This window comes from Pipra filicauda, unplaced genomic scaffold (genome assembly GCF_003945595.2).
Source record: "Pipra filicauda isolate LSUMZ 115617 unplaced genomic scaffold, ASM394559v2 scaffold242_size1167801_pilon, whole genome shotgun sequence".
In the NCBI taxonomy this organism is placed as follows: Eukaryota; Metazoa; Chordata; class Aves; order Passeriformes; family Pipridae; genus Pipra; species Pipra filicauda.
Genome location: NW_024104357.1, coordinates 664,209 through 677,521, shown reverse-complemented (window position 1 = coordinate 677,521; position 13,313 = coordinate 664,209). Strand labels below are relative to the sequence as shown.

Sequence of the window (13,313 nt, the reverse complement as noted above, 5' to 3'; positions counted from 1 at the left end):
AAGATTCCTTCTGTCAGTCACCAAAAAAAGCATGTCTTAAACAAAATGTAGCATAAAATACCTGTCTTAAACATTGGCTTCTACATAATTGTTTTACATCATTCAAGAACCACACAATTCTAAAGTCAAGTGCACTTAGCAGACACAGAAAAGGTTAGAAAACAGGTGCCCATTCCCTGAAGATCCTGGAAGCCTTAAATCACTGCTCTCACAGCTGACATTCCTCCTGGAGGAAAAGGACCAGTACTGAACTTCCTTTGAAGTCAGCACAAAGTTTCCTAAGGGGACCAGAGGAGCTGTGACACCTGATTTTTTCTAAAACCCTGGCAGGATTGTTGGTAGTTATTAGGACCATAATCAACTGTGCTTACAACTGAATGACAGCTATTAATACTTTTGTTTAATGACCTACATTATTTAAGACACACAAAAGCACACCAAGAGATACTGAACTTAAGCTCTTTGGCAAAGATTCATGTAATAACAGTCCACTTCTCTCAAGTCCTCAGTCTTAGAAGTAATTCCATTTGCTTTAATGAGGTGACTTGGATATATCATTATTTATGCATGAATGTTCAAATGGAACCTTTCAATTGTCGTGTAGCAGGGTTACCTGACCTCTGCTCTCCCCTAGTCCTGAACTGGTTGAGCTTTACAAAACAGAAGCAGTTTACTTACGATGCATTCACAACTATTAAATAATTTAACAATTAGGAGCACCCCAGAACAAGTATTTCCAGTTGACAAGTCTCTACTACTGCAGTACTCCCTTGTTAGCAATGAAACAGGAGTGGGGATGTTTGTATTGCCTGAATTTAATACTTAACCAAGATGCTGGAATATATGCCAGTCTCCCTGTGCTTCCTCAGTGGATCGTGGAAAACAATAAGCTACTTCAGAGATGATTCAAAACATCACAATTTGTCTCCTCTCTCCCTCTCCAACCTCAGGTGTTTTTTCCCTCCTCTTTCCATGCTCTTTTGTCCAAAGGGGAAAAGGGAAGACAAAACCCACCTAAGAAATTTCACTTTCTAAGCAAGCCAGAGAAAACGTGTTATTGCAAATGTGGTTTAAGATTTGTAGTTAAATCCAAAATTGAGAATTCTGTAAACTTCAAAACAAATTATGATTGACTTCCCAAAAAATACAACAGGCTTTGCTCTGCAATAATGCAAAATCCTGATAATAAGAGACAAGCAAAAAGATATCCTCTAACCCACAGGCAAGTACAAATATGTTTTACAAAGCCAAGGCTTTAGATGTGAATGAACTAGAACAGCAAAAGGAGTTTAACTCACAGTTTACAAATATTGGCTCTACTATGATCAGCATCCTTGGACATTTGATGCAACAACTGACAGTTACGAAATGCAAATGTGACAAACACAACCCATCTCAATTCTTTATATTTTGAAGAGGAGTAGTCAGTTAAACAGGTTAGCTATGTTTAAATAAAATATAATCTCACCTATTTCTCTATTAAGAATCTTTTCTTCTCTGTTACCTACTGGTTCAATAACTTTTAGAAAAGGCTGAAACAGTCGCAGGTCACAAAGTCTCCGTGTTTCATCAAAAAATTCTTCTCTTTCCGCTTCTTGCGTAACACTTACAAAAATGTAAGAAGATTCATCCTGAAGGAGCTGATAGAGAGGGTATTTTCTTGCTTCTTTAAAGAGTTCATGTTTAATAGTCAGTAAGGTGGCCTCACGGAGGCATTCTAGTGTCACTATCATTCCGTTCGGGAGAAGACACTCCACAAGGATCCTCGGTGGCATCAAGTGGATGCCCCATAGTTCACCAGATGATGGTCGGGGAGGCATTTTTAATTCTTGAGATAACTTTGCACTCCAAGCCCTTCAAGCAGCGACTCGTACGCGCAAACCTGAGGAAGAATCAGAAATCTGAATATTAAAATTTAAAATACAAACATCGCCGGGGATTTCAGATTAAACTGTTCGAACACCGCTGGTAATTACAGTAATTACAGACGAATATTCGTGGCTGTATTTTACATTCACAAAAAAAGACTTGATACAACTGATGCCTAAGGAACTTGTATTTTGTCTAAATATCTACTCAAACAAAACAGTTAATGGCAGAATCATATTAGTTTGGAAAAAATGCCAATATACACATGGTCTTAAAAATAGAGGATTTTTTTTTTTTTACCTGGACCTTGTAAGTGGTGATTATAACACTTCAGTAGCACGAGAGATGAAAATATCTAATATTCAATTTATTACAGAAATTTTTAAACAAACCTCAAACCCAGTTCTTCACATTTTTAATTTGTAAAGAGAAACATATTATCACGTGGATGATACAAACCATCTGCTTTGTTAAGTTTAGCCAAAACCAATGCTTCTATACTTCTTTTTTAAACTATTTTCTAATCTCAACCCTCTGAAGTATTCAAACAACAGTAACATAATAGTTATAAATATTTATTAAAACCTCTAAGCTTGATTTTAAGAATCCATGTACACACAAGATTGGCTGTAGCTTTTCTGAATTAGTATAAGTTACTTATTGCAACAAAACCTTTTCTTCCATGAATGAGACAGAAGAAGTGAGCTCCATTAACAGTTTTTAGTTGGGCTTGTTTTACTTAGCATTGATTCCCTGTTCCAGTTCCCTTTGGCAGCTGCATGAATGTCTTTGCCAGGCCAAAGGAAAGGAGAGGAACACGTGTCTGACCTTCCAGCTGTGCTGCTCATGCCACCCTAGAGCAGCTACAAGAAACACAGTATCTGGACAGAGCAGAGATGTCTTGTAGCCCAGGGGCCAAGGGCAGATGCCAAAAAAAGAGCAGAACCACCAGGCAGGCACACGGTGATACTTCACCAATAAACACTCGTAATCGCTACCTATTTTTAATGTCCTTAACCAGAGGTAACATTTCTGTATTTGCAAAAGAAATCCATCAAGAACTGCTGAATTTGTTCAGGATGTTTTCACACATAAACTGTTGGTATCCTGGGACAAGAGTGAAGAACATTTCACGTTGCAAAATACTTGTTCTTTGTTCTGAGGCCTGCTACTTTCACCCAGTATCCCAGATTTTTTATTTTGAAACAAAGTTCCTTATCTTTGCATTCCTTGCTCTTAATTTTACAGGCATCCATTACAGGATCATCAAATGTTAAGGGTTGGAGAGGACCTTAAAGATCATCTCGTTCCAACCCCCTGCCACGTGCAGGGACACCTCCCACTGCACCAAGTTGCTCAAGGCTTTGTCCAACCTGGCCTTGAACACTTCCAGGGACGGGGCATCCAGAACTTCTCTGGGCAGCCTGTGCCAGTGCCTCACCACCCTCACAGCAAAGAATTTTTTTCTAGTATCCACCTAGACTAAACTTCCCCTCTTTAAAATATATATTTATATAAATATACACTGTGTATATATGAATAAATTTATAAAGATATAAAATTTATATATAATTTTTTTACATAAGTTAAAAAATAAAATAATTATCCTCACTTCTGCACTCCTACGTCTTGGTACTTATTTTCTGAAAAGTTTTCTTCCAAGTACATCCAGTACCTGCTCTTGCCACACTCCAGTTCTTACAAAGAAGCATTAGAATGAAAATGATGTTTTCCCAAATCCACTGCTTCCTAAGCAACTCTGAGTAGCAATAGGGTTGTCTTTTTTAATCCCTCCTTTGTAGTTGTAGTTTGGGCTTTTAAAAATATCCACACAAGTACTGAAGTGCCACTGCAGATTTAGAAAAATGCTTTTCCACTAATACCTCATGCATATTTAGAAAGGCTTTGCAAATGACTTCTTTTTCAAAGAGAGCTTAAAGAAGCTGTTTTATTTCCCTCATCATTGTAATAGTCTCAGTGAGCGGATGCTGAAATGGAAAGTTCTAAGCACACACAGTGTATTTAAAGAGGCAAACTTGGGAAGCTTACCAATTACAAAACATTACCAGTGAACCCAAATAACACCATTTAGAGTAACTTAGAGGATTCCAAATTACCGATAACTATCCTCAGCTTATAGATAAAAAGAAATACACAGGTTAAATGGCATCTGTTTGATCAGTCAAAGCATGAACAAGACTCCCTCCCCACATCACTGCATCAAGTGCCATCAAATTACATTTCTTAATTACAATCACAGGCAGAAACACATCACTGTTATGGCATAAACCAGCACGAAACCCCCAAACAAACACAAATATGCAGTTAAATGAACTTTTCCTGTCCACACACATACAATGGTAGTATAGATGGATCACAGTCAAATTAAATATTTACAACACTTGACTGAGTTTATATCAGAAGTCTTTGAGTTTCACAATCCTGCTGAGACTCCTCTGAACTGTAAGAGCCCATTTTCACTGCAAGAATGGTGGTTCGCTCCACTGTAATTTTTCCTTCCTCCTCACCAACAATTGCCAACAAAGAACCAGAGGCAGCAGTGGGGGACACACGCATACATATTAAATCCTTCGAGCCAAGTGTCTCTTCAAAATAAATGTCAGCCTTGGCTTCTTAAATAATTCAAATGGTAAATGACAACTCAACACCATTTCTTCAAAAACTTGCGAACGGTCCAGAAATGACATCCCAAAACCTGCACTTTTTAGAGCAACTGCACCAAGACAGAAGCTTTTGTTTTAAACTGGGATACAGACATGTGCTGGAATGGTGCACACAGTCATTCTGTGTGCACATTCATCTCAGTTGCACATGTAATCACGCCTCCAGGGTTTGGATTTGGAAAGCAAAAATGTAAACAGAAACAGTTTTGAAGTATAGCTGGCAGCTTGTGTTTCTGTGTACACTTTCAAATCTGGAAGGCTGCCTGGAATAAATAGAATCAATTATGTTCTTCGACAGTGAGAGGACTATAATTTTAAGGGAATTCTAGAGAAATGTTATTTAAGTCAAACTAAGGGTAGAGGCAAACACTTCAAATGAACGCTACACCACACCTGCAATCCCTGACCTTCCAAAAGCACTTTAAACATTTTTCCCCTGCCAAAAGCTTTGGGACACCTGGGCTTGTGCAAAACACTTGACATGTCCCGCACCCTTGTCTCTAAACTGGAGACATGGATATGACAGACAGACTGCTCAGTGGATAAGGAATTGGCTGGATGGTCGCACTCAAGAGTTGGGGACAACGGTTCAACGTCCAAGAGGAGCCCAGGGACAAGTGGCATCCTCAGGGAGATGGACCTGCACAGGCTGGAAAGGTGAGACTGTGTAAACTTTGGGAACTTCAACAAGGCCATGTGCAAGTTGCTGCACTTGGGTCAGGGCATTTCCAAGCAAAAACACAGGCTGGGAGGAGAATGGATGGAGAGCAACCCGCTGCCCTTGCTGAGCATCCAACCTAGAAGTGATCAAGTTTTGAGATTCCATTCAAAAAGAGTAAACATACATGTGGTGGAAGAAAGTGGGAAGATAAACAACATACCTTCCACAACACAGATTCCTACTTGCATCCAGATACACTTACCATATTAATGCTGATTTATATAATCTATTTTCTCACAGGATAGAAATTAGCTATCATCTGATATACCTGATATAACCCCTTATTAAGAATAAGAGATTCCAAGTTCAGAAAATTTGGTTTTGGTAAACTGTGACAGTTTTATCACCTCACAGGTAAAGAGACACTGTGCATGTCAATGGGACAATCTATGGAAAAAAAATTATTGTTCCCTTTAGGAGATGTATAGCTAAGGCTCTCTCTCATCAGAACAAGGACCTACAGGTTCTAGAAGGAAATTTTTTCATCTCTGATATATCAACTAGCAAGAAATCTAGCAAGCATAGAAGGAAGCAAGAAATATACTGTGCTGTAACATTGTATGGAATGTATAAAGTATGGGATGCTTATGCAAAGAGATGCACCCATTCCAGTGACTGAGAACTGAGTAATTTTGCATTGCTATAAACATCAGCTAGTGTTTCAAAACCCATTCAAAAGGACAGACTAAACACTCAGTGCAATTTTATCAGTCCATATTTGAAAGTGAATGAGTCATTCAGTAAACTGCTACACTTTAATTGAGGCCCATTAGTTTTTCCAGTCACAAGACAAATCCCATTACACTGTTTTTACAGACAGGATGTAGCAATGTTTTATAATAATTTGTGGTATCTTTGGTATCAGAGAGCTGCTCGTAAGAATTTGTGTCTAATTTGATTTCTTTTCCAGGCAGAAGTTTCCTCTAGAATCCCGGCTTTGCCTTAAGAAAAAGGCTTCTATTCATTAAATAACCTTAATTCTCTATCAAATTGACAGAATCATGAACTTCCAGGTATGAACCCCAAATAAGCCTTTATAAAATACTGTGGAATCTCCAAAACAGAAGCTGTGGGTTTGTGTAGATAAAAGAGTTCCTGGAACAAGAACAACACTTTTCGGAATGCAAGAGACATTTCAAACTTCCTAAATGGCAGAATGTTTTATCCTCATCTTCAGAAACATCAGGAACTCCAAAACATGAAGAAAACTGGGCAGAGTTGCCTGTCTAATTTTGCTGCTGTCCAAACCTGCTGTGTGGTGACAGTAAGACTGCCTCACACTAGATATTTTCAGTACTGTCCTTTTGTTCTTCCTCCTCGCCAAGCTGGCACTTTTCCAAAATCCGGGAAGACTGGTACAAAGATGTCTGAAACTGTCCTCCATGAAAACATTATTACACACATTTAAATGGTAGAAATAGTGCTTTGTTTAGAATAGAAAACAGAAGACGTTGCATTGCAGTCGTGTCTCATTTTTTATGTTCTGCTTTCATCCTTATTTCCCAGAAAACACGCGGATACACGGAATTGCTTATCTGATCACAAACAGCAGCTCAAGGGAAGCAAAACAGAAGGGTTTAACACTGTCAAAAACATTTTAGCAACTAGTTTCCCTCTGAAACGGGCAAATAGTTCCAAACACCACCAATTTTATTTGTAGCTACCTACTTCTTCCCACGTTCAAAAACAGGGCCAAGTACATTTGCCTGGCTCTAGAAGGAGCTGAAGTTATTGGTAGCATCTGTAGAATTACAGTACAGCAGAAATACAAGATCATTCTTTCCTGTGAATGTAAAACCTCACTGAAAATTAGTGAAAAGCAGTTTCAGTCGAGTTAGATACAAGAGCATGGGGCAACTACATTTCAGAGCTGTTTTCTTTAAAGTTACCTTATGTCCAGGTTTTTTTTTAAATTTCAGAATACAATATTCTTGTAGTGACTTTCAGATACCACGAATAAAATTAATGGTGAGGTCATCCTGAAAAAAAGGAACTCACTATAAAGTATTGCCCAAGAGGTAATACGTGTTTTATGTTACTGAATAAAACAAAGGATCAAACAGCTGTAATAAAACCGAGATGAAGAGTTTAAAAAGATTTACTATTGCTGGAATATTTCTTTTTACTCTCCAAGAAAAATCAAAAGAGCTTTGCGAATTCTTATTTTCAAATCCCCTTGTTCACCACCCTCCCCCACCCATGCAGGCACAGTGTTTATAGCTTCACTCAGTGTCTGGGAGCCACGAAAACAGGATCACGAGAAAGAAACATTCACAAGTTGCTGGTGACCTCTACAATTCCCACTACGACTGTGCTTTTCCCCTAGGGATCCCATGACATACCAAAGGCAGAATGTCTGTCCTAGAACATTTTCTTCCAGTTAAAGGCAGAATTAAACAAAGGAAACCCTGGAATTAAATCTCCCTTTTTAGTCCGAAATCATTCAGTAATTCCATTTCTAGATCCACCTCAAAGGGCAGGACTTTGTTATTTATAGAGGACTAATAGTCATAAAGCACAACAAAGAATTAGAAAAGCAAGGCATCTTCTCTTTACACTTCACATATCTGCTTACTCATTACTTCAGCAATTAGCTTGGCTTGCTGCGTAGCAGGATGAGAATTTCTCTCTCACCTAGTTCTGGTCTGGTTGGAGCTGTTCCTCCACAGCGAGGTGTGAGCTCTGGAGCTCAGTGAGCATCACACAAACTCTTTCAAGCTCTTTAAATAAAAAGCCTTAAAGTTTGGCAACAAGATCAGAGCAACATGCCACTTTGTACCCACAGAAATAAGGTTTTTCTTTGATTACATATTTTTCTTTAATACTCCATTTCATATGACTGACAAACATTGTTTTATGTGAACATGAATAGAAAGAACATGAAGCAAAAGTACACCACAAACCATACTCTGCTCCTTGCTACAAATATTAAAGATTTCAATGTCAGCTCTTTTGCATGCAGTTCTGCTTTTGGAAATTAGTGCAAAATGATGTAAACAAAAGATTACTCTAGAATGTAATTCATTAAGCTTGATTTGAGAAGTAACAAATGCCGAATACATAACTAAAAATATAAAAAGTCCACCTTAAATAACGCTGTTTAGTTTTCTTTCCATGTTTCTTCCCATCCTCCCACCTTCCTGGGATATTTGGACTGCAGACAGTAAACAGGATCTTTAAAAACAGGAAGTGCTGGCACACAGACAAGGAACCAGAGCAGAGTTAATCCAGGTGTTCCGCACTCCGGCCGAGTCCGACTCTCCACGCGATGGGAGCAGCTGTGGAGCAGACCTGGGATAGGGCCTTCCCTAGTGCTGACCTCCCCGGGGCACGTCACCTCGGCTTTTAGAAGTAACTCCCTCTGTTGCAGCAAGATAAACCTCCAGTTGCATTGAGGAAGAGGAAAGATTTCCTCTCCCACTGTCCATACCCAGAAGGGCAGGGAAAGAATGGCAATAAAACCCCGGAGGTGCTGCAGACCTCACACAGACCCCATTTGCCTCTCTAACACAAGCAACAGCATCAAGACGGTTCAATCCATAACGTTCACCTGGCCAGCTCCTCTGGATGGAAGGCACAAAGAGCACTGTGTGTTCCTCAGAAAATGTGACTGAGATTAGGCCCACTCCTGTTTACTAATTTACAATTATCTCTACACAAAATATTCACCCTGTGAGCCCTTTTTTTACTAAGACGCAGCTGAGAAAGACATCAGACTCAGACTGACTTACAGTATCTTGTGTACTTCCCATGTAACATTTCTTGGGATGGAATCTGGCAGCAACTTTAAACTGAGATAATGGCTTTCTGCTATACTAAGTTACTCCAGACCCTGAAAGCAACTAATGTGTAAAAACAAAAAACTTCTGCATGGACTTACCGAATTCGGCTAGCAGAAATAATTATCTTTTATTTACTGGAAAAGAGAGGATGGGATGCAACTTCATTTTTGTTAGGACATTTGTAAGGAACAATTGCCTTGGCAAAAGCTGTAGAAGTAGGTTGTTTTATTTTTCTCTTTGTTTGAGCTCCTAAACTGAAAAACAGACACAATACTTTCTCCATTGAGCTATTTCTTAGCTCCCTTTTCAAAACCATTTGTTGAGAGAAGGAAGTTTGTGGCAGAGTTAACACAAAGACACAGCCACTGTAATGAAAAAAAAAAATTCAATTCTGCAGCTAAACACACTAGTGCTGTAAACAGCTGAAATTCAGACAGTTCTTAGCAAACTGTCCAATACAAAGACACGTGGAATAAGATAGCAGGCAAACAAACCCAGTTCCTCGCAAACCCTGCCCTGTAGAAGCTACACGAGCTGTAACCGCAACTGGAAAACCCCACGGCTTTTCAAGTTGGAAACACTGCAGTCCTACTCCATAGTAAACTTGTTTGTGATACAGAGTCAATGGTGATTAACCAAATATTTATTTAGCAGTAGATGATAACCCTGCTGAAAAGTAAGCAGCAACAGTTTTACACAGAATATTATCAACAGACCTTTATTTACTCCAGCAACAGACTGAGACTGCCCTGCCTACCCCCCCCACACCAAGTGGGGAGACTATTCAGCTGCAAAGCATTTGGCACCACTAACTGCTCCCATCAGGCTTCATCTCCCTAAAAGTCAGTGATCCCACAGGTGTATTGCATCTAAGCACAAAGGAAAACTGGGCCTTCTATGTGACACGACACTGAAGACTAAATTCCTAATTTTGTAAGAGTATCTGACTTCATCGTATAACTTACAAAGAAACCAAAGTTTCTCTGAAACCTTAAGTGTTAATTCCTGTTCTAGCTGTTGACCCTGGTAGAACAGCCCTTTTCTCCACATTTACAGGTTGGATGCCACCATCATGGTGCTCAAGACACTAATGCATTTACATTTGTGTTCAACAAGTGCAAACAAACATGATTCATTGTCATTAGGTCCTGCATGCTTCAGCCTGAAGTACAAAACCAGCTCTGGTGAACTGTGACAAATGGTTCTTCAGCATCTTCATCCAAATGTTCATCATTCCTGTACATGTCTGTTGGAAGCACCTGATATGATTCGATGTTAAAGTCCTCTGCCCAAATTAAGATGCAAATGAGACCAAATGTGGGTTCAACAATACTGACTTTGTTATATTAAGTGTATGGGAGAAAGAGAGAGAGTGGGAGAAAGAGAGAGGGAGAAGACAAGAAAGTACAAGCAGAAGAAAGTCACCGCTGAGGATCCAGTGGCATCCCATTGGTCCTTCAGTGCTCGTGCTGGTGGGATCCCACCTGGTTCACTCCGAGTCACTATTATACCATCCCTCGTTAGTGGGAGTTGATTCCAGGTCCTCCTTAGGGTGAGAGTGGGAGTGGTTTTCAGTTCCTTGTTGGTGTGAGAGGCGAGAGCAGCGCCATCTCACCACCACACGTCCTCAGGTCTTAACTGGGTGGTTGTTGGGGGTCTGCTCTGGGGGTCCCGTGAGGCAAATACCCCAAAATCAAGTGTCCTGTCTGTGTCCCCACTTCTTGCACTCATTCTGTAACACACCACAGTGGAGCAGTGCTGTGAAAAGCGTCAGGTTTGGTCCTACCTCTGCAAGGCCAGAACTGAAACTGTTCCTTTTTGTGGCTTGTGCAAAGGCACCCAGGGTGTTTCTGCAACAAGTTTCACCACTGAGCTCCATATTTAAGGCATATACTGCAAATGTTATTAACCCTTTCCTTACAGCATTTCCTTGCAAACCACACAAAAGCATGATGTATGTGTAGGGCTACTGAGTCATTAAGCTGCTTGCAGTGCATCTCTTTTTCCTCCACTTCAAGCTATAACCCAAATTGTTTCTGTAACAAGGTCAGGGTACCAGCAATTTGTATTTCATATATCTAAAACACATGGCTAATGTTTGCATAAATAGATAATGTTAGCAGTTAACATGAACTTTCCAAAGAAGTGACATAAGCTCATAGGTATTTAGGCAGAGACTATCAGCCACATCTCCACAATGGTTTAAAGATTTCCCAGCTTCCCAGTTTGGAAAGTCACTTTCATATCCACATTAAACGCTTTGAGACTAAGGCACATGCAACCTCCTACTACAGTCAGAGCTCTGTAAGAGGGATACATTTCACAGAAAGACTTTTTAAAAAGCCAAAAAGATACTGGCAATAGTCAGTCACTGCTATTAAGAGAACTTTACACATCTGCACAAACAAGGAAGTATTTTTTTAATACATGGATAGTTCATTGGAAACATTTTGTTACTGTTTTTGTAGGTGTGTATATTCAAAAAAACTGAAAGCAGTTTTCAGACTGGTGAAGTTTAACCCTGGAACAGAAGAGAAGATCACAAAAGCTTAAGTGTTTTGGATTTAATTTTCACCCATTAAAAAAACACCAATTAGGGAGAGGTAACTATCTTGCAAATCATCTTTTTTGTTGTTTAAGTAAATAACCTGCTCACATATCAGGACAACAAGAGATTGGAATCTGTAATTATGGTTACACTTCTCTTATCACTCTAAAGTTGTTTGCGATACTCTCCTATCTGCTGATATAACAATGAAAAGCTTGGAAAAGAGGTGGTGAAAGAAGAGTTGAAGAGCTGGATTGCAAAACAATTTGACCATGTATTTAAGAAGAGTTTCTATAGCCAGGAATAGGTTTTGATATCCTACTTTTTGTGTATCAACTCCCCTGTTTTACGTTTCCAGTTTTCATCTTTATCTTTCACTGGTAGTTATGCCATTGCTCCCCAACACGCCAAAACATTCCAGCTTGGAGGTATCTAAGATCAAGGGAGTGCTGCTGAGCAGTGATAACAACATCAGTGCTTTATCCTCCATTTCACAGCAAGTTGGAGAGGAAGTCAAGTTATTAGTATTTTACTAACCACAACCGTGGTAAGAAGACAAACACGAGAAAAAGCATTAAACTTTAGTTTCTCAAATAAAATGTTCAAGCTGATTGAAGCCCGTTCTTTTAGCTAGCAAACACTTATCCAAAAATTCACGCAACTGGTTCAGTTTATCATCTGCAATGACATCATTATAATCTCACATATTACTATTTTATGCCAAAGTGTAGATGTGATTTATTATAAATCAATCTTTGAAACAAACTTTCTAGACTAAGAGTAGCGCTCACAGGCACATCCTCAATTACACACCACAATCAACACTAAGATGTCTGATTGTCACTTAAAAATTAGCTCTTTTACCTAGACACTAGTGACTTTTTTGGGACAAGTGCTCTTTTACAGCTTAGCATCAAAAGTGAAGATTTCAGAGGTGACAGCATGAAACTGAAAGAAGATAAAATACAATATAGTAATCACTTTCCTCCCACCAGTGGAGACTGCCTTGATTAACTGGTAAGTGGAACTGGTTGTTCAACATCCACAAAGGCAGAAGAGCAATTTTCAGTTTTATTAGTATCACTTCCACTTTTATAATCCAGTTGAAAGATTTCCTGATTATTCTGTTGAGAGCTGGGAATGTAAATACAAAAATGAAGAATAAGTGGTATGTTTTATAATCTAAGCAGTTTAATGATACCACAAGCATATTTTAGGGTATTTGGAATGATAGTTTTGACTTCCCTTTTCCCAGAGGAAGTTAGCCCTATACAGAAACTTCTTCTTATGTCAGCACTATTAACTTCTTTCAAACTATGCCTGTAGTCAAGAGGCAAGTTAGTTTTTCCAGCTTTAATAAAAAATAACTTAATGGCACAAGCAGCAAAGTTGGATCCCATCACAGAAAACATATTTATTGAGTTTGAAAAAGAAACAAATCATCTCCACTGTGCTTGCTTGGTAATCAAGTCTTTACCTTCTGCTCATTCTCCCTTTTTTGTGCTTGTATTTTCAAGCACTCTGTGTTTAGTTTACCAACATCTTTGCAGAGATCAGTCTCCTCACTTTTCCAGCAAGTCGGATGTCAAAGTCCCAAGGTACAGGAAATTTTGTTCTATTAGATTCAGATCACAGAATAGGCAGGTATTTCTACTTGTTGATTAGTCTCAGGTGAAATGCTGAATCTTGATCATTTACTTTTCAGTAAT

At 39.1% G+C, this 13,313-nt stretch overlaps 1 protein-coding gene across 2 annotated transcripts in view; it reads right to left on the bottom strand.

The window, feature by feature from the left end:
- Nucleotides 1–13,313, bottom strand: part of PIK3CA (phosphatidylinositol-4,5-bisphosphate 3-kinase catalytic subunit alpha) — a 34,856-nt gene that overhangs the window by 16,751 nt on the left and 4,792 nt on the right. Inside the window, exons 1-2 of one of the 2 annotated variants that reach the window (XM_027709880.2) lie at nucleotides 8,360–8,474; nucleotides 1,469–1,882 (exon numbers count right to left, since the gene is read on the bottom strand). In XM_027709880.2, coding sequence (XP_027565681.1) covers nucleotides 1,469–1,820 — 352 coding nt within the window. In that variant the 5' untranslated portion in view covers nucleotides 1,821–1,882; nucleotides 8,360–8,474. Of the gene's footprint in view, nucleotides 1–1,468; nucleotides 1,883–8,359; nucleotides 8,475–13,313 lie in introns of those variants that run through there. The other variant, XM_027709885.2, reaches the window with a different exon arrangement.